The 22,698-nt window shown below is 39.3% G+C and overlaps 2 protein-coding genes across 2 annotated transcripts; one reads left to right on the top strand and one right to left on the bottom strand.

The window, feature by feature from the left end:
• Nucleotides 1–1,017: 1,017 nt before the first annotated feature.
• LOC105044532 (kinesin-like protein KIN-5A) lies at nucleotides 1,018–9,416 on the top strand. Its single transcript, XM_010922466.4, has 23 exons — nucleotides 1,018–1,220; nucleotides 1,586–1,807; nucleotides 1,913–2,042; nucleotides 2,151–2,309; nucleotides 2,392–2,865; nucleotides 3,056–3,153; nucleotides 3,247–3,403; nucleotides 3,495–3,564; nucleotides 4,740–4,816; nucleotides 4,942–4,995; nucleotides 5,081–5,161; nucleotides 5,252–5,363; nucleotides 5,841–5,927; nucleotides 6,062–6,237; nucleotides 6,385–6,546; nucleotides 6,628–6,735; nucleotides 6,835–6,993; nucleotides 7,089–7,172; nucleotides 7,816–8,021; nucleotides 8,134–8,235; nucleotides 8,350–8,459; nucleotides 8,576–8,727; nucleotides 8,822–9,416. The coding sequence occupies exons 2-23, from the start codon at nucleotides 1,638–1,640 to the stop codon at nucleotides 9,050–9,052; spliced, it is 3,159 nt and encodes a 1,052-aa protein (XP_010920768.1). The 5' UTR covers nucleotides 1,018–1,220; nucleotides 1,586–1,637; the 3' UTR covers nucleotides 9,053–9,416.
• Nucleotides 9,417–10,639: 1,223 nt separating this feature from the next.
• LOC105044531 (uncharacterized) lies at nucleotides 10,640–22,125 on the bottom strand. Its single transcript, XM_073257210.1, has 3 exons — nucleotides 21,104–22,125; nucleotides 16,774–21,004; nucleotides 10,640–11,089 (listed from the first exon to the last, which is right to left on the bottom strand). The coding sequence occupies exon 2, from the start codon at nucleotides 20,925–20,927 to the stop codon at nucleotides 16,827–16,829; it is 4,101 nt and encodes a 1,366-aa protein (XP_073113311.1). The 5' UTR covers nucleotides 20,928–21,004; nucleotides 21,104–22,125; the 3' UTR covers nucleotides 10,640–11,089; nucleotides 16,774–16,826.
• Between the last annotated feature and the right edge of the window lie 573 nt (nucleotides 22,126–22,698).

The raw sequence follows: 22,698 nt of genomic DNA, 5'->3' as shown, positions 1-22,698 counted from the left end.
ATGAAAACTGGTGGTATTTGAGATTGTGAGCAAATGGAGAAGGAGAAAATTATACTTACTAGTTGTTGTAATATATATCTTCATCTTTGTACAACGCCGACAAAATTAGAACACAAGCATCTCGACTAATAAATATGCTAATGGATTTACAAAATGAGTATCTTTATAGGGTGCCCATTTCGTACACAAAAAGTTCGCCCAACCACATGGCAACGAGAGATTGGTGCTTTTCATGAGAATTATTGCGATATACCAGGACGGTTGATTGTGTTGTTGCCAGGCCAACATTGTACGCCCGAGTAATATTTTGTGTCAGAAACGGGTGTTTCAAAATACTTTCCTCAGACATTACGGAGGCCTGCCAAAGTAGATAAAGGTAAGCTGGTCTCCAAAAACAAAGTAGAAAAATGAATGGCTAACAGCTTGAAAAAAAAATGCTAATCTTTGCAGAAATGATGCCTTTGTGGATTATTTATGATTCGTATCATGTTGTTTGTCCACTTGCAAGGTTAAAATCTCTGGAATCTGGTTGTTAATTTAACACAACACGGGGATCGACCATGTAGTGTTTGCATACACGGTCCTCTAAATCAAAATGTTCCTTGGAAATTTGAAACAAAAAGACACAGTAGCACTTTTATAACATCTAGCAAGTCCAACGAACATTTAAAAACACAATGAAGTCACTTTTTCAAAGTTCAAATCATTACCCAACCCCTCTTCTATACTTTCTCCTTTCAACTTCTTTGCTTAAATTAATCTTCAATTAATACAAAGTAGTAGGAAAAAGGATTTGGGTTTGGGCCCCACCGTTCTTCTACTATGGTTATTGTCGGATTTTCCACAAAAGCTCCAACGGTCAGATACGGCTCCCTGACGCCGTCAAATTTTTGAACCCCACCGCCTTGAATTGTAACGGCACGGTACTGCTGAAAGTAGTAGCTCTCTCCACTCCTCTGGATTATATCTCCGGTATTTCTCCCCACTCCCTTCTTCTCTTTTTTTCTATCCGAAATATATTTTGTTTTTTTTTTTTTTTAAGTAATCTTTATAATGATCGGAAGCGCCATTAAGATGACTCTATAAAGCAACCAGGAAACGGGCCTCTTCTACCAGAAGTCACCGGCGACTCCTGCGAAGAACGGGATTTGGACATTTCTTCTGGATCCGCAGCGCCGCGCCGATCGCCGATCTCCGACGGCCGGCAGTCGATTCGCTTGGTACTTTCACCTTCCTTGCCTCCTGGTCGTCGTCTCTTCCACATTCTTTTCTCACTTCGTTTTGGCCACTCTTGGCCTTCTTCTGTCTCGCTTATGGTTCCTTGATTTAGTGATTTCATGAAGAGGGATCTGTCTTTTTGTCTAAGTTGCTCGGCTTTCGCTTTTTTTTTTTTTTTGGGTTGGATTTGAGCTGGTGATTGGGGATCTTGGTGTTTGAAATGCATCTCGATTGCTAGATCGGAGACAGGGTTTCTTGGTTGGGTCGATTGAAGTATAGGGTTCAAGAATTGTGGGGTTCTAGTTTGGAGATTGGATGGAAATTTTACTGTGAGTTGTTTCAGTGTTTTGTATGTTGGATATTGCAGGTACTTTTGGGTTTTCTAGTGCTTGTTTGGTTGTTCTTTGAGTTCCGTGGGAATGGATAGCTCGCAGAGGAAAGCGGGGATGATCCCGATGTCCCCTTCTCAGACGCCGAGGTCAAGTGAAAAGCTGGGAAGGGATCTCCGATCCATCGATGGAAATGGGAATTCCAACAGCAAGTATGATAAGGACAAGGGGGTCAATGTTCAAGTCATTCTCCGCTGCAGGTATCCAGAACTGATATGAGAATGGCCAAAAAAAAACACGATCCTTTTTATGTCTTATCTCTTAGTTTTTCTTTCTTTATTCATGTGCGATTTTGGTTGTTCCAGACCTTTGAGTGATGACGAGATGAGGTTGAACACGCCGGTGGTGATATCTTGCAATGAACATCGACGAGAAGTGACTGCTGTTCAGAATATCGCCAACAAGCAGATTGATAGAACCTTTGTCTTTGACAAGGTCTAAAATTTTTACTTTTCATTTATTTCTTCAATGTACCTTTTTTTTTTCTTCTTGTTTGAAATGGAAATTAGGTCAAAGTGTTAAGTAACTTTTAATTCTTTATAGGTTTTTGGCCCAACATCCAAGCAAAAGGATTTATTTGATCAAGCTATCTCTCCCATAGTAAATGAGGTTCTTGAGGGTTATAACTGCACCATTTTTGCCTATGGTCAGACAGGCACTGGAAAAACTTACACAATGGAAGGAGGAGGAAGAAAGACTAAGGTAACTTACGAGGATAATATAGATTAGTCGAAGCCAATGATCTTTCTTCTAGTTTCTAAATTAACTTTAATTTATTTTGTAGAATGAAGAATTTCCAATTGATGCTGGAGTTATTCCAAGGGCTGTCCGAAAAATTTTTGGCATACTCGAGGCGCAGTGTGCTGAATACAATATGAAAGTCACGTTTCTTGAATTGTACAATGAGGAAATAACAGATCTTTTGGCTGCAGATGAGTCAAAATTTTCAGATGACAAGTCCAAAAGGCCCATAGCTCTCATGGAAGATGGGAAGGGGGGTGTTTTTGTGCGAGGACTGGAAGAGGAGATAGTCTATACTGCTGGTGAAATTTACAAAATCTTGGATAAAGGGTCTGCAAAAAGGCGTACTGCAGAGACCTTACTTAACAAGCAGAGCAGCCGATCTCATTCCATATTTTCTATCACAATTCACATAAAGGAGTGTACTCCTGAGGGAGAAGAGATGATCAAATGTGGAAAGCTTAATCTTGTGGATCTTGCTGGGTCAGAAAACATTTCACGATCAGGTGCTAGAGAGGTGTGTAAATTTTTCATCTTCTGCAAGTAGGAATTTCATTGTATGCAGATAAGTATCATCTTTTGAACTCGTTTCTTGCATATCCTAGAAAGTAGAAATGAGGAGCTCAGGTTTGATAGAGTAATTCCTTTCATGAAATTTGATCAGTATGATAGTATGGGAATGACAATGAAGATATTTGCTATTACAGGGAAGAGCAAGGGAAGCTGGAGAGATCAATAAAAGTTTGCTGACTCTTGGTCGTGTTATTAATTCTCTTGTTGAGCACTCTGGCCATGTTCCATACAGGTAATCCCAAATAAAGTACTCTGGTTTCCTCTTCCTGAAAGATGTTAATGAAATGTTGGCTGAGCTTCTCTTTTTTATTTTTTTCCCATTCAGGGATAGCAAGTTGACAAGATTGCTTAGGGATTCCTTGGGAGGCAAAACAAAGACTTGCATTATTGCCACCGTAACACCTTCCATCCACTGTTTGGAAGAGACACTGAGCACCTTAGACTATGCACACCGTGCAAAAAATATCAAGAATAAGCCTGAGGTCATTTTAATTTTGACTTTTTGTGTGCTGTATGAAATTTATCTCCTCAGACAACAATGATTATCTCTAACATTCTTTCACTGTTTTCCAGGTCAATCAGAAGATGTTGAAGTCTGCAATGATCAAGGATTTATACTCTGAAATTGACCGCCTTAAACAAGGTCTGATAGTAGATTTTAGTTTTGTGAATAACTGTTTGTTAATTCTCTCCATGTCAAAGTCTTATGTCCTTAGCTTTTGAACAACTGATTGTTACTTATCCATATCTTATTTAACCTAAAGATTTGACCCCAAATTCTGAATATCATTTAGTCAGCTTGGCCAAAATAATGCGTTCCTCAGTAATTTGTAAACTATGTTATTCTTGTATTGGTTTTCATTAAGAAAAGCTTCGGAAATGAGCTAGCGTGGTAGTTGGGCTGCTTAGTTGGGGGCCATAATCTCCACATCACTCTTGACGCCATATGTTCAAATACAACTGGTTGAATGCACAGCTGCTTTGATAGTCTGACAGGTGGTTGTTTTATGCGAGCAGTCTGCAGATACCCTGGCACTTAGGCTGAGGATAGCTTCTTCACTGAAAGCCCTGGAAGATTGCAAAATAATTAATTAGATATCCATAAATGTACAAAGATAACTAGAAAAATAGAAAAAAAAAACAGGAAGATATCAGCAGGGAAAAAAAGATAAATTAAGGAAAACTTTTCACATTAATTTTGGGAGATATTTTAGTTCAACATGTTCACTGGTAAATTAACAAATTTTCCACTACAAAATATGCAGTAAATTATGTGAACATTAAAAAAAAAAAAGAAAAATTCAAGTGAGTTAACACAAAAAGCTAATGATGCTTCACCAATGTAAAATTAAAAGTGAACAAAAATTGAGTATCAAGAAAACTTGTAAATATTAACTGAGGCATTTGAGCATCAATGAGGACAATAGGAGATAATATTCTTACTGTCTAACATGCATGGAACCCTGAGACATCCAAAAATATAGTCTAAAAATAGCTGATTTGGAGTGCCTAGGCCCAGGTAAGCTGGTTATGTGCTTTCTTCATCGATCCGCTTACTTAGTCCGCCTAGGTTGTTAGGCCCAAAATAGAGCAGTTAAAGGATGGCCTACGGCACTGCTGCCACAAAACTGATGCAGTGACTTTTTTCAGAACAATGGTGATGGGAATGTACCTGGCGCTTGAGTCATCCACTTGAGACTCTCAAGTTTAAAATCAAATAAGCTTTCCAAAATGTTGCTTTTACAAATATATTTTTCATCATTTTAGAGTACTGGTCTTACTGATGGATGAAATTCCTGATTTCTGGTCTCCGACCAGAGGTATATGCTGCAAGAGAGAAGAATGGGATATACATTCCACGGGATCGCTACCTTCATGAAGAAGCTGAGAAGAAGGTTTGTTTGATTGTTTAAATGAAGCTCTCTCTTATTATTCTATGCATGGTATTTTAGCTATGAAATTTCTCTTTTGAATCCTACTGTTTGAAAAATGCCCAAATTATTCTCATGTCTTTATTTAGGCAATGACAGAGAAAATGGAGCGTCTGGAACTTGAGTTGGACTCGAAGGATAAGGTATGTTCTCTAACTTGGCGTTGTATTGCCCTATAACTAAATTTTGATGGTTGCTTGACTCTGTTAATATATGCTCTGTATGCAGCAATTAATTGGTCTCCATGAGCTTTACAATTCTCAACAACTATTGAGTGCAGAATTAAGTGACAAACTTGAGAAGACCCAGGTAAGGACCAGGAAGCCTTCCAACTTTTGTGATAGCCACCTACCACTCCCGGAGATACATCAACTGTATATATTTGTGTTTTCACAACAGAGAAAACTGGAGGACACTGAACATGCATTACTGGACCTGGAAGAAAGATATAAGCAGGCAAATGCCACAATAAAAGAAAAGGAATATTTGATATCTAATCTTCTCAAATCAGGTGAGAAATGTTCCATGGCATTCTCTCCTGCAGCCTATGCCACAGATGTACTCTGCGTCTTTAAATTAGAAGAGGATTCTGTAATTTTTTTGGGCAAAAAGTTAAGCATGTTTATGCATCTTCGTTGCCAACAAAGAGCTGATATTAGTTGGTGCTGTTGCTCTCTAAATTATTACTTGTAACAATTCATACACATTCTCAGCTTTCTGTTCTGCATGCTCCTATGGTTTTCTCCATAGGCTCATCATACCTGCTACTTGTGGGCATATTTCTTTTTCTGATGAACCATGTAGTCGTAGGTCCTTATATGATGAAGCCTATGCAACATCAACCATGAATTGCATTCTTCTGGATATAGCCATATTTCGGACAAGTCCATGCACATCTTACCTGGTTGGAAGCCATATTGCATTGAAAGCATCCCTTCTTTTTCCAATGGAAGCACTTAATAGGTGATGCATTTGAATTTTCTTGCAGAGAAAGCACTTGTAGAGCGTGCATACGAGCTTCGATCAGAACTAGAGAATGCAGCTGCAGATGTTTCTGGCTTGTTTTCTAAAATTGGTTGGTGCCTTTCTTCTCTTTTTCTTAAAAAGGTTTCAGGAGTTGTATTTGTCCTGATTGCTTTAACTGCATGATAATGAATGAAAGATCAGTTTTTCATTACTAACTTGACCATCTCCACAATTGGCTTACAGAACGTAAAGATCAGATAGAGGATGGAAACAGAATCCTTGTGCAGAATTTCCTATCTCAAATAACTCAGCAGCTCGATATCTTGCATAAAACTGTATCAGCTTCTGTGATGCAGCAAGAGAACCAACTAAAAGAAATGGAAGAAGATATGCAATCATTTGTCTCCACAAAGGCCGAGGTAGCACATGCTTGATACAAACTATTACAATTTATCAGTTCTATAAAATTCACATTGTTTACACCTATGCTCGAAATAATTGATGCAAGCATACGAATGCAAGCAACACTCAGATGTGCCACTTTTTTTCTTTTTTTTAAACCATAGGCCACTGAAGAACTCAGAACTCAGGTTGACAAACTAAAATTCACATACGGATCTGGAATTAGAGCATTAAATGATCTAGCAGGAGAACTAGACAAGAATTCTCAGTCGACATTTGGAAAACTGAACTCACAAGTACTGATTCACTCTTCTGCTATGGAAGATGTAAGTATATTTTTACTTTCTAAGTTAGCCTTTTTATCCAAATATTGGCTCCTGTAAGTTTTGGTATTTTCCTTTATTCAGTGTTTCAGGGGAATTGCGTTGGAGGCTGATCGGTTGCTTAATGAACTTCAGAGCAGTCTTTCCATACAAGAGGATAAATTAGCTGCATTTGCACAGCAGCAGCGTGAGGTTAATATCTATGAGGCCTGTAATATTATTCTGCATGTTGTGCTCTGTGCTTGAAGTATCCTTCTATAATCAAATATGTTTATTTTTAACCTACAACAGGGACATCTCAGAGCTGTGGAATCTACACGTTCTATTTCAGTTATTACTTCTAATTTCTTCCACACTCTGGATGTTCATTCATCAAAGTTGAGTAGGATTCTGGAGGAAACACAAACTGTACAAGACCAACAGCTTCATGAGCTTGAGAAAAAGTTTGAGGTAATCATTTGGCTTCATGATCAATTCTTATGTCGGTCACAATTACTAAAGTGTCTTTTATAATCTTTTCTATCTAATTCCTGTTGCACCTCCAGGAATGTGCTGCTAATGAAGAGAAGCAGCTGCTAGAAAAGGTGGCAGAAATGCTAGCAAGTTCAAGTACCAGGAAGAAAAAGCTGGTATACACTCCTTTCTTCTGAATATCAAATACACTTTGTACTTATTTTTCTTATGTCTCTCAAGTCCTGTAACTGAGTGTTCCAAAGTTCAGAACCCACTTTAAACTGGTCCATCGGCCTACAGTTTTGTGATGCCATAATAGATGTGTTTAATAGAAGTTTAATCAAGAAAATGTTATGGCATAACATATGTGCACAGTCGAAAAGTGAATGCTTTACACAAACATAGAAAACATAAAGATGAGTTTCCATATCATAGAAAATTAGTACTGCACGGTTCTTGTTTGAGATAATGAAATACAGTATCTTGAAGTCCTTCTTGAGTTGCGTAAAGACTTTATTTCTGGAATTGTTGGATGTGTCTTCTCTTTAGAATAGAATTTTGGCAACTCCCCAACTGTGTCTGCACAGAGGTTTTTCCTCATTTTTTTTGTTTGAAAACAATTGCACTTCTTACACCACCTTGGGTGTTATCTCTAATTTCTCTTGATTTTTCCTTATAGATCACTTAATAGTTTCTAGAATCTGGACTGCCAAATTTAATTTCATAGCAGCAATTTTTCCGCTAGAACTCCAAGAAAGATGCATCATCTAAAGTTGGAGATGTATCATCTAAAGTTTGACAGATGCACTTGTTGTTTAGGTTCAAACAGCAGTCAATAATCTCCGGGCAAGTGCTGCTGATAGAACGAGTAATTTGCAGAAGGAAATGTCAACTGCTCATGATTTCACCTCTTCGGTTAAAGAACAATGGAAAGTTTACATGGAAGAAACTGAAAACCACTATGTTGAGGATACTGCTGCAGTTGAAAGTGGTAGATGTTGCTTGCAAGAAGGTTTTCAACAATGGTAAGAGTGACTGCACAACTGCATTTGCATCTTTGTTGAACCATTAACTGATACTTCTGTGCAACTCTGGTAAGCGTTATCATACTTTTATTTCTGAAAATATAATGTGCAGCATGGAGAGAGCAAAAATGGGTTCACAACAGTGGAAAAATGCTCAAAATTCACTGCTAAGCCTTGGAAAAGGAAATGTAGCATCAGTAGATTCAATTGTCAGGTAATCCAAATTCCCAGTTATTGGAACTTGTCAGGACATAGACCTAGCTGTAGATTCCGGTAATTGAATGTTAATCATCAATATCTAAGTGCATTCATTGATCTGCCCATATAGGAGCGGAATGGAAGCCAATCAGCTCTTATGTGCCAAGTTGTCATCTGCTGCCTCAACTACTCTTGAAGATGTCAATATTGCAAATAAGGGTCTACTTTCCTCCATTGACTGTAAGTTTTTATTGTTTTTATTTACATGTGTGTTATCTTTTTATTTGGTGAAATACTAAAAAAAAAGAAATTACCATATTTTGGGTGAATAATTCTTGAGAATATTCAAATTTCAGGTTCGTTAAAACTCGATCATGATGCATGTGCAAACATTGATTCTATGCTCATTCCTTGCCATGGGGAGCTTAGGGATTTGAGAAGTGGACACTATCACAGGATTGTTGAGATCACAGAGAATGCAGGGAAGTGTTTAGAAGAAGAATATGTGGTAAGTTACAGCAATATAGTCCATTTGCCTTTGTTAAGTGAGACATTTAATTCCACTGGATGTTAAGCAGTCACAATCCTTCATATTTGAATAGGTGGATGAACCATCTTGTTCAACGCCAAAGAGACGATCAATTAATCTGCCTAGCATGGCATCCATTGAGGAGCTGAGAACTCCGGATTTTGAAGAGCTTCTGAAGTCATTCTGGGAGGCGAGGTCTGCTTTCAAGCAGGCAAATGGGGATGTAAAACATTATTCTGGGGCGTATCAGTCTCAAGCACAGGCCTTGAGAGATGCAAGAGTTCCTCTCACTGCAAAAAATTAAGAGTACACTAGTTCCACTTGATGCGATACTAGTTCCACCTGATGCGATGCTAGTGCCAGATGTTAAATTCATGTACAGAAGTTAAACTTTCTAATCTTTAGGTATGTAAGCATTTTTATTTCATTCATTATCCCATTTGTGGAGGGATTTGTCCTCCCAGACTGAATTGCTTGTAAATGTCAGGAAAGAAGATCTGTTGCATGATTATATACATGTAATGGATCTATCCCCCACAGATCCAGTTTGAGTTTTCCTTGTCTATTTTTTTTATTCGTTTGAGATTCATAAATGTCTGGGAACTGTAAATAAGAATTGGAGTGGTATCTGCATTTTGATAATCAGATTGCTGGATCGTTTAGTAACATTGTGGTTTGTCTTTACAGAGGTAGCTATGTCACATTGTCACAGGATTACAGACTTGCATTCTCTGATATTCAAATGTCCACATGAAGTGGACATTTGAGCAATCAAGCTATTATATTGAGGTAGCTATGTCACATTGACTACTCCCCAACTTACAGATATTCAAATGTCTTTGCGGAGGTAGCTATGTCACATTGACTACCCAACTTTACAGAGGTAGCTATGTCACGTGAAGTGGACATTCTCTGATATTCTCTGATATTCAAATGTCTTTACAGAGGTAGCTATGTCACATAGACTACTCCCCAACCCTTTTTTTTTTTTTTTTGAGCAATCAAGCTATTATATTTTGTGAAAAATAGCTTTTCGTTTTTTTGTCAAAAAACAATGCACTGTAGCCATCGCAACGCCCCTAAAAGCGTACCATGAAGTAGCCCAAACATTCATCTGCCAGCTTTCTACTGTTACCGGACATTCATCTTTCCGAAAGGTGGCTGAAACGAATGTTTCAGTAAGACTCTGACAACAGCTATTTTGTCAAAGCATTTCCCGTTCCTCTTCCATTTCAGGCGCTCAAATACTACATCCGTCAAAATGGAAGCACATAAAACTACCCCGAATACCATCCCGACGAGCCTTGAAAATTATAAAAAGGCTGGAATCCTGGATTAAAAGTTCAATGATCACTGTTTTTGACATATCAAAGTGTAGCATCATCCCAGAGAGGGACAGGTTTTGGAAACAAGAATGGTGATTCAGCCTAGGCCCCTTCTCTGATTAAAAGCTATTGCCAAGGCCTTACTCCCAACATAGGAACATTTTCTCCAGATAGAACAAAGCATTAGCGATTAGCATAGTGTCACTACACTGGTTTTCCAGTTATATGGAAGAACGAAATGCACATTAGAGACCCCAGAGTCAGATGATCCCACAATACCGAACGAAATTACATAATTCTGCAGAGAGTCAAATCTTTGGTTTTGCTGGGGGTATGTTAGACCAATATGACAAATCCAAGAAATAAAATTGCCTGTCCTTAACCTTGCATCTTCCTTTTTGGTTTGCAAAAAATATTGACACAGACTAGAAACAATATCTCAGAAGCGTTTATAATCTTTAATAGCTAACACCTGTCAAACGGTGACATTCAAGGCAACCACTTAATCTGTGATGATGCAGCTCTTGAGGTAGAAGAAACTCAATTAATTTCACACATATAAACCCTGGAACATAATGCTGCTTCTTCATATACCATTGAAAAGTGAGAATTTTGACAAACATATAAAAAGAGGCCAAAAAAAAAAAAAAAATCTGTCGATGTCCATCGTTTTTCACTCTACTCTTTTGGGCCCCTCTTGAGGGCCTGACAAAGTTCAACAAACTTTTGCACCCATCCTCCAAGCTGAAAGAATGGAAGTGTTTCCAGATGGGATAAATATTTTTTTTTCGAAGCATTAAGGATTCATTGAGACGTAGAAAACCTCCAAGCCTCAACAATTGCACTACATATGTTACGGTGTTGCAAGGGAATATACATGTAGGGCCCCCACCTTGAATATGCATGTCTCCCAATGAGCCAAATAGTGAAAATGTATATTTTTGTGGCCATATTCACCCCACAATTGAAACTTGAAGCAAGCCAGTAGTGCAAAGTATACTTGATGGCCTTCACACCTGTGAAAATTGAGCCCATTATAAACATTGTTAATAGTTGCATGGAAAATGTAAAGAAGCATAAACAGGATAAACCCTACATGTGAACAGAGGGAAAAAAGGATTGGGAAAAAAAAAAAAAAAAGAGCCAAGTGCAACATGAAAAAAAATGAATTAAAAGAAAAAGAGAGAACTTTATCATTTTCTGTAAGAGATCAACACCATATTAGGGATGGACATTGCACTTTTCTAAATAAAACTAGACTATTTTTTGGAGCAACAAACTGTATTTTGACTTTGATGACCATATTTTTACTCTTCCTGGATTCAGCTCTCCTGTCAGCTCCTCTTCTGAGCATAATTTTTGCTGAACAGCATCAACCTGGAAACTAACAAAAATTATCAAAGCCAGCAAATGCACATTGCTATGTAGCCATAGCCAATGAGCTTCTCTCTTTCTGGATCTGAGCTGTAAAATTTTGGTAACTTGGAGCTTAGCTACATCCCCTGAACTAAAATGTGCACAAACAACTAAGCTGAGGAACATTGGCCTGAGGTCATCCTAAAGCAAATTTCAATAAAGTATTTCAAAATTGAAAAGTCTAATTTTCCTAATGTAGCATAAATACGCAAATACCATCTTCCACTTAGCTCTTTATCTAATTAATTCTTGCCTCAGAATTTAGTCCCCTATGTCACATTGTCTCTCTTTCCCTCTACCCATAGATCCTTACAAGACCTAGGACTTTGAGGGCTGCACCTCCTTGGCATGAACTCAAAGTTTGTAAGCAGAGGTAGGTGACCCAAACTTGAAACTACCCTTCTCATTTTCACAGCAGGCCCTTCTCCCTCCAGAGTTCTCTCGGCCAAAAATTTAACAGCATAGGTTCGCATAAGTAATGAAATGCATGATAAAACATTATAACTTTCAAAGATCATACACTCATATGTAAAGCTGACAATATATGGAAGAAATGAGTCAAGTTGCCTATGACTAAATTTTCACCAACTGGCACTTAATGCTAGCTAAAAGAAGGCTAACGACACCCTAGATGACATAGTTAACAGACCTTCACAAAGAGTTCATTCGGTGTTTAAAGGATATCATCCAGGCACCCTTCTGTATGTTCTTGTAATATCTATCCTAATTGTGGGCTCTCCTTTCCAGACTTTAACTCAGATTTATTGAAAAGATAAAACTAGGTGACACAAAAGTAAAGGAAATGAAGAACTTATAATTAGAAGGCTCTCTAATGTCTCTGATGATATAATCCACCAAATAAAATTACTCTCCCCTGCCGCAATTTCCATCAGCTTGTAAAAGAAACCAACTTGCAAAAAATATCTTGTAGTCTCATTTTGCCTAAGCCCGATTACAGCATAAATAGAGGAAGATAGTAACGGGTATTACACCCAACACATTCACTTTGTTTTTTTCTGTAGACCGCAAAATAATCAATCAATTTCAACTGCACTGAGGACATCTGACAGATAGATTGTCATCTCTCAGATAACCTCTCCTTGCTGATCAGGTTACTATGAGGTCCCTGCAAAATCTATTTTAACCATAAGCCACACTCCTTGAATCACACGGCAAAACAATAAGACATGCTTGACAGTTTCCTGTTTCAGAGAATTATAATCTGCATATAGATGGTCACACAATAAACCACTTTTCACTTCTCATCATCAAGCAAGGATTTATGTACTTTCCAACCACATATTTTGGCTTTGATTGACTATATCAACTAGAGACTTATTTACACTCTATAGTTATAAAAAAATTGTATGATATTATTTTTCCAAGTCAAAAAGTGTCAATATTCTAGTCCATGGCATCTCTACATTTTTAAGCATCCTGTCTCAAAGATCCCCACAAACAAAAACCTGATAAGGAACAACCACATCACCAGCCATGAAGTTGCTCACTGGATCCAGTATCGATTTCTATCAAAATTTCATATGCACAATTCAATATTACCTCACTAGATTGCAGAAAAACACCATCACTGTTGGATCTTCCAATTAACAGACTACTAGCTTAACGATATGCATATGTGAGCACATAAGAACTACTTGTGGGGAGTTGAAGCTAACCAAGTCAACATTATCAGCATGATTAGCATGATCTAAATTACCATGAAGAAAAGAAAACATTGAAAAAGAGCATCATGAAAAAATGGTTGAAGAAGATGAAGAGAGTGTAAAAATACTAGCAGAAAAAGCAAGGAAGAAACACACAAGCATAAAATGCAAAAGTCGTTGGACATGAAATGAAATAGCCAGGCATGTAAGTTGGAAGCTTAGATAATGACATTACCCAAAAAAACAAGGGAAAATTAGAATAAACAGTGCTTTATGTAATTGAGATGGAAAGATGAAAGAAGCTTCTCACATGAAGAGTTAGGTCAACATTAACATCGTAAGTGTTTACTTCATGGTAGATGGGATTGTATTTCTCATAATCAACTGACAAAACTAGATTGGGAATCCCTAAAGGAAGCAGAAGGGAAAAAGACTTGAGTTCATCCATTTCAAAAATTCCAAATCCCCCCATACAGATTCAAAAGGTTGATGAGGTGAATGACAAAGGAATTACCTTTTATTATGATGGACATTTTAGAGGTAATTATCCCATTCAGCATATGTCAGACTATTGATGAAAATCAGCATATGAAAGGTACTTATGCAAAACCAGCTATCTAGTATTTACAGGAAATTGAAAAAAAAAAAAAGCATGATCAATGTTGCCAACCCTAATAATAATAATAATCTCTCTTGCTATTTCTGAAGGAAGCAGCAAGCTAGAGAATTCATGGAGTTTGCTTTGTTCATGCATATGTCAAGGAGATCAAAGTAAGAAGTTCAGACTAAGTTAGTTACATACCTTTGTTTCCTAAACAAAAACGTAAATAGCAAAAACAAAGCAAGGAGTCCAATTTCTGGGAATTCTCCTTTGTTAGACCTACAAGTCCACAAGACTTTCTGCAAGGGTGATCAAAGCAGGTTTTACATAATGCTATCGGCCTAACAAAAGAAGGCATAAATTTTATTATTTTGATATCTAATTTTGATTTCACAGGGCAACATCCACTAGAAAGGGAAACACTAATATACAAACTGCAAGCATCTTTTATCACACAGACCATGTTACGTAGGTCCAGATTAGCCTCTAAAAGAACACTTTGACAGTCTCCCAACTCATCAAATGATATTCAGCACACTCTCACCCCATTGTCTTTCTAATAATCAATTTATCTGAAAGTAGAAGTAAAATCTGGAACAAATATGAACTTAAATGCTAAGTTTCATATTCTATGGATGATAAGAAAGAAAGGTCAAAAAGAAAACCAAGTAAGAATGCTCTGTCTTGTACAGTGAATCCTTGCTTTTCATAATATATTTAAGTAGATTGGAACTTCAAAGCATGTACTAAATTCGGATGAAACAAATCTTTGATAAATAGGCATGTTCATGCAAGGTTTCAGGATTAATATGGCATACTCAAGAAATCTAAGTTCACATCAAAAGAAACTAACCCAGAATTTGAACCTGTAAAACAGATTACTTTCAGTAACAGAGAAAAATAAGATGATGATTTCAATAATGCATGATAAGATATATTTCATTATTTTATAGGACCTAAATGTAGCAAGGTAAGCCCTTTCCTGATACTGCAGAAAAGTTTGTGACTACAATCAGAGGATAAATGAACACACAAATTTTCAATAACAGTATATGGTTTCTAGCCATGCATAAAAGGACGAAAGAAAAAATAATTTCTGATCTGTGAAAGAGTTTGACAATGGCAAGTTACTGAACCCTGCTTCTAGACATATAAATACTTATTAGACCTTCAAAATAAAAAAAAAACCAACAAAATCACATTCACTGACACAGAGCAAAATAGTGTATCCTACAACACTTACAAAAACACAGACCAAAATGATAAGTTAAATAAAAGAAGAAATGGGTTGCCTAAGACAAAAGCTGGAGAACTAGGTTTTGACCTTCAGACATACGAAGAGGTTGGCATTTGGAGGAAGCAAACAACAATAATGAGAATGCAGTCATAACATGTAGCGAAGATCCATTATGAATATGAAATTCTAACAGGTTGATAAAAATTGCTTATGTACATTGACAACTCTATTTTGTTTGATTAAAAAAAAAATTGAACATTAACTTTGATGACACCAGAAAGTAAAGTGTTGCCCCAATTCCACTTTTCTGAGATCATTTGCATGTCAATTTACATCTTGCAGTCATAGTTATATATGTCAAGGTGAAGATGTGAGAGATTTCAGCAACTTCAGAATCACCATCGAGTTGCAGGTGTTAAGACCACAGGGCGTAGATGTCAACAATAGGTAATCCAACTCAAATGAGTACCTCTAATAGTTACCTAAGCTTATCTCTAATGACTCCTAAGCAGTTCAGCAATAAACTTCTCAAGATACTAGAAGGCTGCCCAAGGCAGCAGATAACACAAAACAGATAATACAAAAGAATTGAGACCTAAGAGGTGACGTAGTTGTGCAGCTTCTATCCTGCACCAGTAACTTAACTGCCTTTGTATCCTGAGAGGCTTGTTGTCCCCATTTATACCGTCCCAAGTCATCTATCACCTTCCCATAGGGGCTTGGAAGCCCGATCTCATCCTTGCCTACAGTACTAGCAGAGAAGTACATGAGATCATGGTCTCAGGATCAGCAAGTTGACCAGGGCAGGAAGATGTTGGCAAAGTGACCTTGATTAATTTTCAATTTCCTCTATATAGTGGAGATCATGTTATGGCATTTAAACGCTCTAGTACAGCAGTCACAATATTTTTTTACTACACCTTCAATTGGGAAAATGTTGAACTGAGTAGTGAAATGGGTAGGACTTCCCAACATCTTCAGCGATATCTTCTCTTTATCTCAGATCTTTATATTCCCTCATCCCATCTCCTCGTTTCCAACTCCATCCAATCATGGCAACCAAAAGATATTCAGTCTCAGACGACCTGATATGATAAGATTGGATAGGAATTGAGAATTCAAATATCCCCTTAATGATGGCATATGTTTCATGAGTTTTTTCATATGTATACATGTTTAGTTCCCTGCAATGAAGAACTCAATCAGATGCTCATGTATTACTTGTAAAGGTCTCTGCACAAGTCCAGAACAAGTTGCACATGCAAGCATTAAAATAAAATATTCAAATTAGACGAGTTTAACTTCAGCATGCAAAGCATCAAGCCCGAAAATGATGTTGAGTAGCACCATGTTTACTTAACACAAATTTTCTCAAGAATTCCTGCTGCCTGTTCTATCTTTCAGCAAAGGTCCAGTGCATCTTGTTTCTTTCTTATTTCCTGAACTTGATTTAAATATATAAATGTAGCAGACATCATAATCTTAGCCATCCATAATCTTTTATGTCCAAATATCAGAAGAAAGAATTTGAAAGACAGACTGCCAGATGTAAATTAACTATATTAGGGTTCACTGCAGTCCTTTAGATAACACAGACAGGTCCACAAATGCAGTGACAAGGAAGAAAACCACAAGAACAGACATCCAAATCAGTCAACACCGCATCTTTTTTACAAAATCATAGTTAAAAAAGTTATAGAAAAATAACAGAGTGATGCAATTATCAGCAAGCAGCATGTAGAAGTACTGATTAGCCAGCACATGTAAATTCATGGACTTTACCTAGATCTGTTCTGCAATGAACACATAGTTATTGATTATGGACCATCCATTCTTCAAAACAACCCTGTACTCATGAGCCCAACTGGCTTTTCTCTGCTAAAAGCTTCATCATCAAAATCTTCATTTGTGGAGTTCTCTTGACATAGCATTTTGTCTTCCCGGAGGGGATTCATCCCAAGAGCCTCCCAACTCAGTGAACTGCCTTGGTTCCTGGTACCTGGCTTAGAATCAACAAAAGACTGGATGTTCTCCATATCAGGCCTCGAATCATTATAAACAAGTTCAGATGTCTCCCCTGCTTTGATGGATGATGGCTCAATATTAGGATCAGGATCATAATCATAGCCGGCAGTAGAACCACCTACATTTGGATCTCCAGTTGCATGATAGCTTCCATCATTAACTGCTCCCATTTCTGATTGATCTGTAGCATCTTTTCTTTGCCTTTTCCATTTCTTAGTGGAAGAGGTACCATCATCCTCAAAATCTTCCTCCTCCCTGTCTCTATGCAGATAAACCCACAATTTTCTATCACCATCAAACTGTACACAAGGATCACGTTCATAATGCAACCGGTCTAGGGCCCCACTAACAACTTGGTTAACTTGTGCATCAGAGACATCTTCAACAATATATTGTGAGTCCCTAATAAGAGTACAAACATCTGCTCTAGTTCCAATACTCCCAGGCAATCTGGCAGCTGCATCACGTACAAGACAAAGAATAGTAACATGAGGTGGGCGATCAGGCTTAAGCATAAAATGATCCCGAGCTTTGGATGTTGGCTTTCCACCACCTCTTCTTAGCGGAGCAACAATAGATTTTTTCCCATCAGAGGCACTGTAGGAAAAGGCCCGATCTGGAATAGAATATCTTAAAAGCTCCTCTTTACGGAAATATGCCCTCATTTCATCAGAGCTTGGGCTTATAGTACTTAGACTCTTCTGGGCTCTTAAATCTTTGAACCTTTCCTTCTCATCCAAGTTTGACAGTATTGATATTGGAGGTGCTGGAAGGCTTCCTATTTGCTGAAGGGTCTCCTGACCAGATTTTAGCCAATTAGCAAATGCATCAACCAACTTCACCAGCATCTTATGGGGAATACCCCAAGCTTCAGCAGAAGTCTCCTCTTCAACAGCATCACTATCAGATGAACCAGCAATAACGGGACCAACCCACATCCAGCTTTTGTTTGATTTCTCATAGAATACAAGCACCTTCCAACCCTTTGCTCCTAAAGGTGCTGTTTTAGATGAAAATATTTTTAGCACTCCACGGACTAAATCCTGAAGTGGCTCCTGTGTTTCGAGAATGCACGGATCTCCTGGATTTGATCTAACCCGATTAACAATCTCTTGAACTGTAAGAGAAGGTAAATTATTCTGACCAGCGTGCTCCAAAGTATGTCCATCCATTTTCTCATGAGAATGGGGCATCTGTGTGCCATTGGCCACTTGACGCAAATTGCTCTGCTCTCCTCTCATTAGTTTTGGTCTACCATCATTCTTTTCATGATGCTTTGCCATCACTGCAGAATCTTCTGTATTAGGAGTAATCATTGCTTTCCGGACAGCTGAAAGAAGATGTATGATGGAAAATGAAAAACCAGTGTGAATTGTAGGTGTGATCAGGGTAAATGGTTTCTTTTGCAACTTTCCCTCTGGCCCTACATCTGCTGTTCCTTTATCTAGAATGGTTGGCTCAGGAGTTGCCACGGTCAGACAATCAGATGCAGCATCTGCTTTTCTTTTTCCCTTCTTCTTCATGACACTCTGGTCATCGATCTGCTGCTTTGGACTAGAATGTTGGTAAAGAGGTTCATCTGGCTTGTCAACATACATACGTTCAGGCTTCACTTTCGGCTTCTTCTTCACAGTGTTGCACCCTAACAAGGACATGTTTGATCTTTCATGACAATCAGCCTCAGCATCAGTAGGTTGATTTCTGTTCCCTGATTTGTTGACTTGCATCCGGCCACCCGGTAACTTGGAACCTCCATCCAAATTCTCCTCCTGCTCATCCAACATGCCACTGCCATAATCACGCAAGTAATTTGGCTGAGGTGAAGAATTGTCCAGATCAATCATTCCTATATGCTTTTTCTCTGTATTATAAGTCTTCGGCAATGGCGGTTGTAACCTCTCTTTAGATTGTGGCACTTGGCCCTTCTTCAGCAATTTAACATCATTCAAGTAATTGGGGTCATTTGTTTTACCTTTCTCCTTCCCTTTTGTACGGTAGGGTTCTTCTTCTCGTGTATAAATGCTTGTGGCTCCATCAGGAAAATGGGAATATGCTTTTTTGTCCATCTTTGCAAGCTTGTTGGCCTTTTTTGAATCATACAATGATTTGATGACTCCTGGGCGATGGACCTCTACATCACCACTTAAATGCCCCAACTTCCTCACTGAAGGATCAATACCTCCATCTTCCTCAACCTGGTCTGATGAATCAGATTCTGTCTCCTCACTCTGAGCATACATGGTAGCACCTCTTGCATAGCCCATACTCATTTCCTCATACCGAGCAGACTTATTTTTTATCTTCCCTTGTAATGTTTTGGCTCTAAGATCAGAGAGGAAGCATGAGTCATCCATCTGTGCTGGAATAGTTTTATAAGACTTGACTTTTGAATCATACCCAGCTTTACTTTTGCCAATTTTATACTCGTCCGCAACTTTCCATTTCTTGCCTCTATCCACAGAAATGGCTTCAAGCATTTTCTTATGCCGAAAGGGCTGACTGCCAGCTAACCGGTCAACCTGACTTCCTTTCAGTGCTTGATTATAAGGCCGCTCTCTAGCAGGATGTGCCCACTCTTCGGTATACTTAGCTTTCTTTATGGTTTCAAGAGACTGATGATTGTAAGAAGCTATAGTGACCACCTGATCAGAATTCCTGCTCCTACCTTGATAATAAGACAACCCATCATAACCTTCAGGGACATCATCATCAAATATACCTCTGCCATATCTTTTTAGTAATTCCTGCTTTCCAGGTTTCAGCAAATTAGCCCTGGCCGGTGCATTTCCACGAACTGCATTCCAGTCTCCCTGCAAGCCCATCTCATAACCTTGCTCCTCCAAATCATCCTCATCACCACTCATCTGATGTCTAGCCCTTTGGGAATTACCCAAATCATACCCTGCAACCTGATCCAGCCGTGGAAGAGCTAAGAGCGTCTTGGGTGGTCTAGTCTTTGCCTCCACACTATGCTTAGCAGCAGAAGGATACTGACCCGCCACTCCAAAGTACTCCTTTGGCGCAGAGACTTTGGGAGCAGCAACCTTCAACACCCCTTTGGAGTTCTCTTTCCCAAAATTCATCTGCTCCATTGGCATGCCACTCCCATGAGATAATATATCAAAGGAAGGCCTTGATGGCAGCACTGCCCGCCGATCCATCTTAAACCTTCTAGTCCAGTGATGATCACCAGAATCTCCACTTTCTGAATCTGTCTCAGACCCCATTTCTCCGTCCCTCTCATAATGCAAAGGCCTCTGGCTCCTCAGGATATTCAACAGCCGAAGCCTTTCTTCGATGCCATACCCTCCACAGTTCTGCCAAGCATCCCTTATCCGAATAAGGCTTCCTACCATAGCATTCTGATACTTGCGCAGGTGATGGTAGTGCTCCCGCCTCTGTAAGAAGTTCACACCCCGGCGGTAAAGAACAATTCTTGGGTCGCAAAGCCCACCCTTCAGCCGATTGAAGAGCTCAACCAGCGGGTTCCCAAAGTGGAAGTTTTGTCCCGAGAAGAGCTCCTTGAGAGTCCGGCCAAACGTCTCCTGGTCCATATCAGGGAGGTACTCAGCCAACGCGAACCGCTCCTCCTCCGTAAGGCACTCGTTCCAGGTCTCCAGCGAGAGGACCGCCCCCAAGTCGGGAAATTCGTAGAGCTCCAGCGGGATGCTACAGCTCTGGTTACCCACTTGGCAAAACTCGGTCCCGGCCTCCCCAACCTCGGAGATATCAAGCTCGTCGGATCCCATCCCAGAGTCCACATCCGAGACATCGGAGACATCCGTGTCCGACGCCGAGCTCCGAGTCCGGACCTCGTCGTCGTCGTCCTCGCTCGACACACTGCCCCGACTCCCCGGCGAGGAATCGCCGTCCAACCTCGAAACCTTAAAGCTATTCTTCACAATCGCCATGGCGCCCCAAGAAAACACAAACCCACCACGGACTCCTCAATATCGGCGACCAACAACACCCCCAAAAACAAAAAAACCTAAAAAGACGAAAAAAATAACGGAAAAAAAGGATCAAACAAAGAAACCCTAACTTCGATCGAGAGCAAAAAGAAGAGAGTGAGAAGGAAGAGACGTACCAGTAGGAAGAAGCGAGGGATGCCGCCGTCAAAATCGAAGGATTCGACCAGGTCTTTCGGTATTTGTGGAAACCCTAAAAGGCCATAGCGGAGAAGGAGAGAAGCGTGGGGGCGGTTATTTATAGAGGGGGTTGAGATGGGGGAAGGGGAAGGGTGGGCGAAGAAGACGACGAGGACGTGGACGCGCGTGGGTCGTCGGATGGAGCGAAGGAGAAGGTTCCCGGTTAGATAAAAAGTGTAATGAAGGGAGAGAGAGAGAAAGAAGGGGGGCAGAGTTGGGAAATAAATAAATTAGAGGGGAAAAGGGCAATTCGAGAAAGAGAGGGAGAGAAGGGCGGAAGAGAGAGAAAGAGACAGGGGGAAGGCGTGTTCGCAGGGGAAGGGAAAGAGGAGATGCATGGGACGTGGGACGGAGACCCAGCACCGAAACCGAGACGTGTTAGCGATATAACGTTTCGGGTTCGGTAACGGGGCGGGTTTGGTCTATACCCTACAGCGAGGATTGGGAAATATAGCCGTTGGATTTGGAGATGATGATCGTAATAAGGGGAGTAATTTAGATCTGGACCGTTGGTCGTTGTGGCCTTAGGCCCCGTCGGGCCTGCGTTTGAGCTCACGCGGAAAACTCAGTCAAATAGTATTCACACTAGTCCATGCCACGACGTGTATGGTTCGACGAGGATTTCTTTTATATGTATGCGGATAAACCCAGAAGCAAATAAAATAACAGAGCATATTTTGTACTTATTAATTATCAAAGAAGTTAAAGAGATATACCGATAAACCCAAAAAACAAAAAACAGTTTGAAGAGGAAGAATGCACACTGAAGCGATAGAGGTGGGGTTTACATTGGGCCAGACAGCCTTAGAGAAGCAAGTAGATTAAGGATGACAATAAGTTGGGTGTGGATCAGATAAGTCATTATCCATAACCATCCGGTGCTTGCATCAAGATAGCACAGAGCGGATAGAATCTTGAGATGGAGCCAATTGGATAGAGCAGATCGGATAAAAATATATTTATTTATTTATTTATTTTTATTTTGTAGAGAGTATTTATAAAAAATTATATATATACAGATTTTATCATTACCTATATCCACTTTAGATTCACAGCAAGTCAAGTAAAATCCAACCTATTAAGGTTGAATCAAGTCTAGCAAACGATAGAACGGAGTAAATTATCATCCCTAAAATAGATGGATGGAATTCAGACTCGAGCTTGTGATCAGAGGTTAAACATAATTAAAAGTATTTAAGGATGGATCAAATCAGGCTTTGCGAAGAGAGGCCTACAGGCCTTGACTTCCGAGTGTCCATGCATGCGCGCGTGCACATATTCAGGCGCCAAAGATCATGAAATCTGCATTCATTTATGAGGTCAGAAAAATACCAATCCAGTGGGCTAGACTGCTAATGTAACTACATCGAAGGAGGTCTAATCTATGCCCAAGACATGTAGCTTAAGAAGCATCAGATCAAAATTTCAATACATGCAGGGAGTTGGGCTTGGCTCAAGCTAGGAGCCCGACCTGTGAAGTACGAAACACAATACGACTCATTAATCAAAGAGAAATTTTTTATCCACCACCACC

This window comes from Elaeis guineensis, chromosome 5 (assembly GCF_000442705.2).
Source record: "Elaeis guineensis isolate ETL-2024a chromosome 5, EG11, whole genome shotgun sequence".
NCBI lineage: Eukaryota > Viridiplantae > Streptophyta > Magnoliopsida > Arecales > Arecaceae > Elaeis > Elaeis guineensis.
Note: the sequence above shows the minus strand (reverse complement) of the source record. Positions and strands in the feature narration are given on the sequence as shown.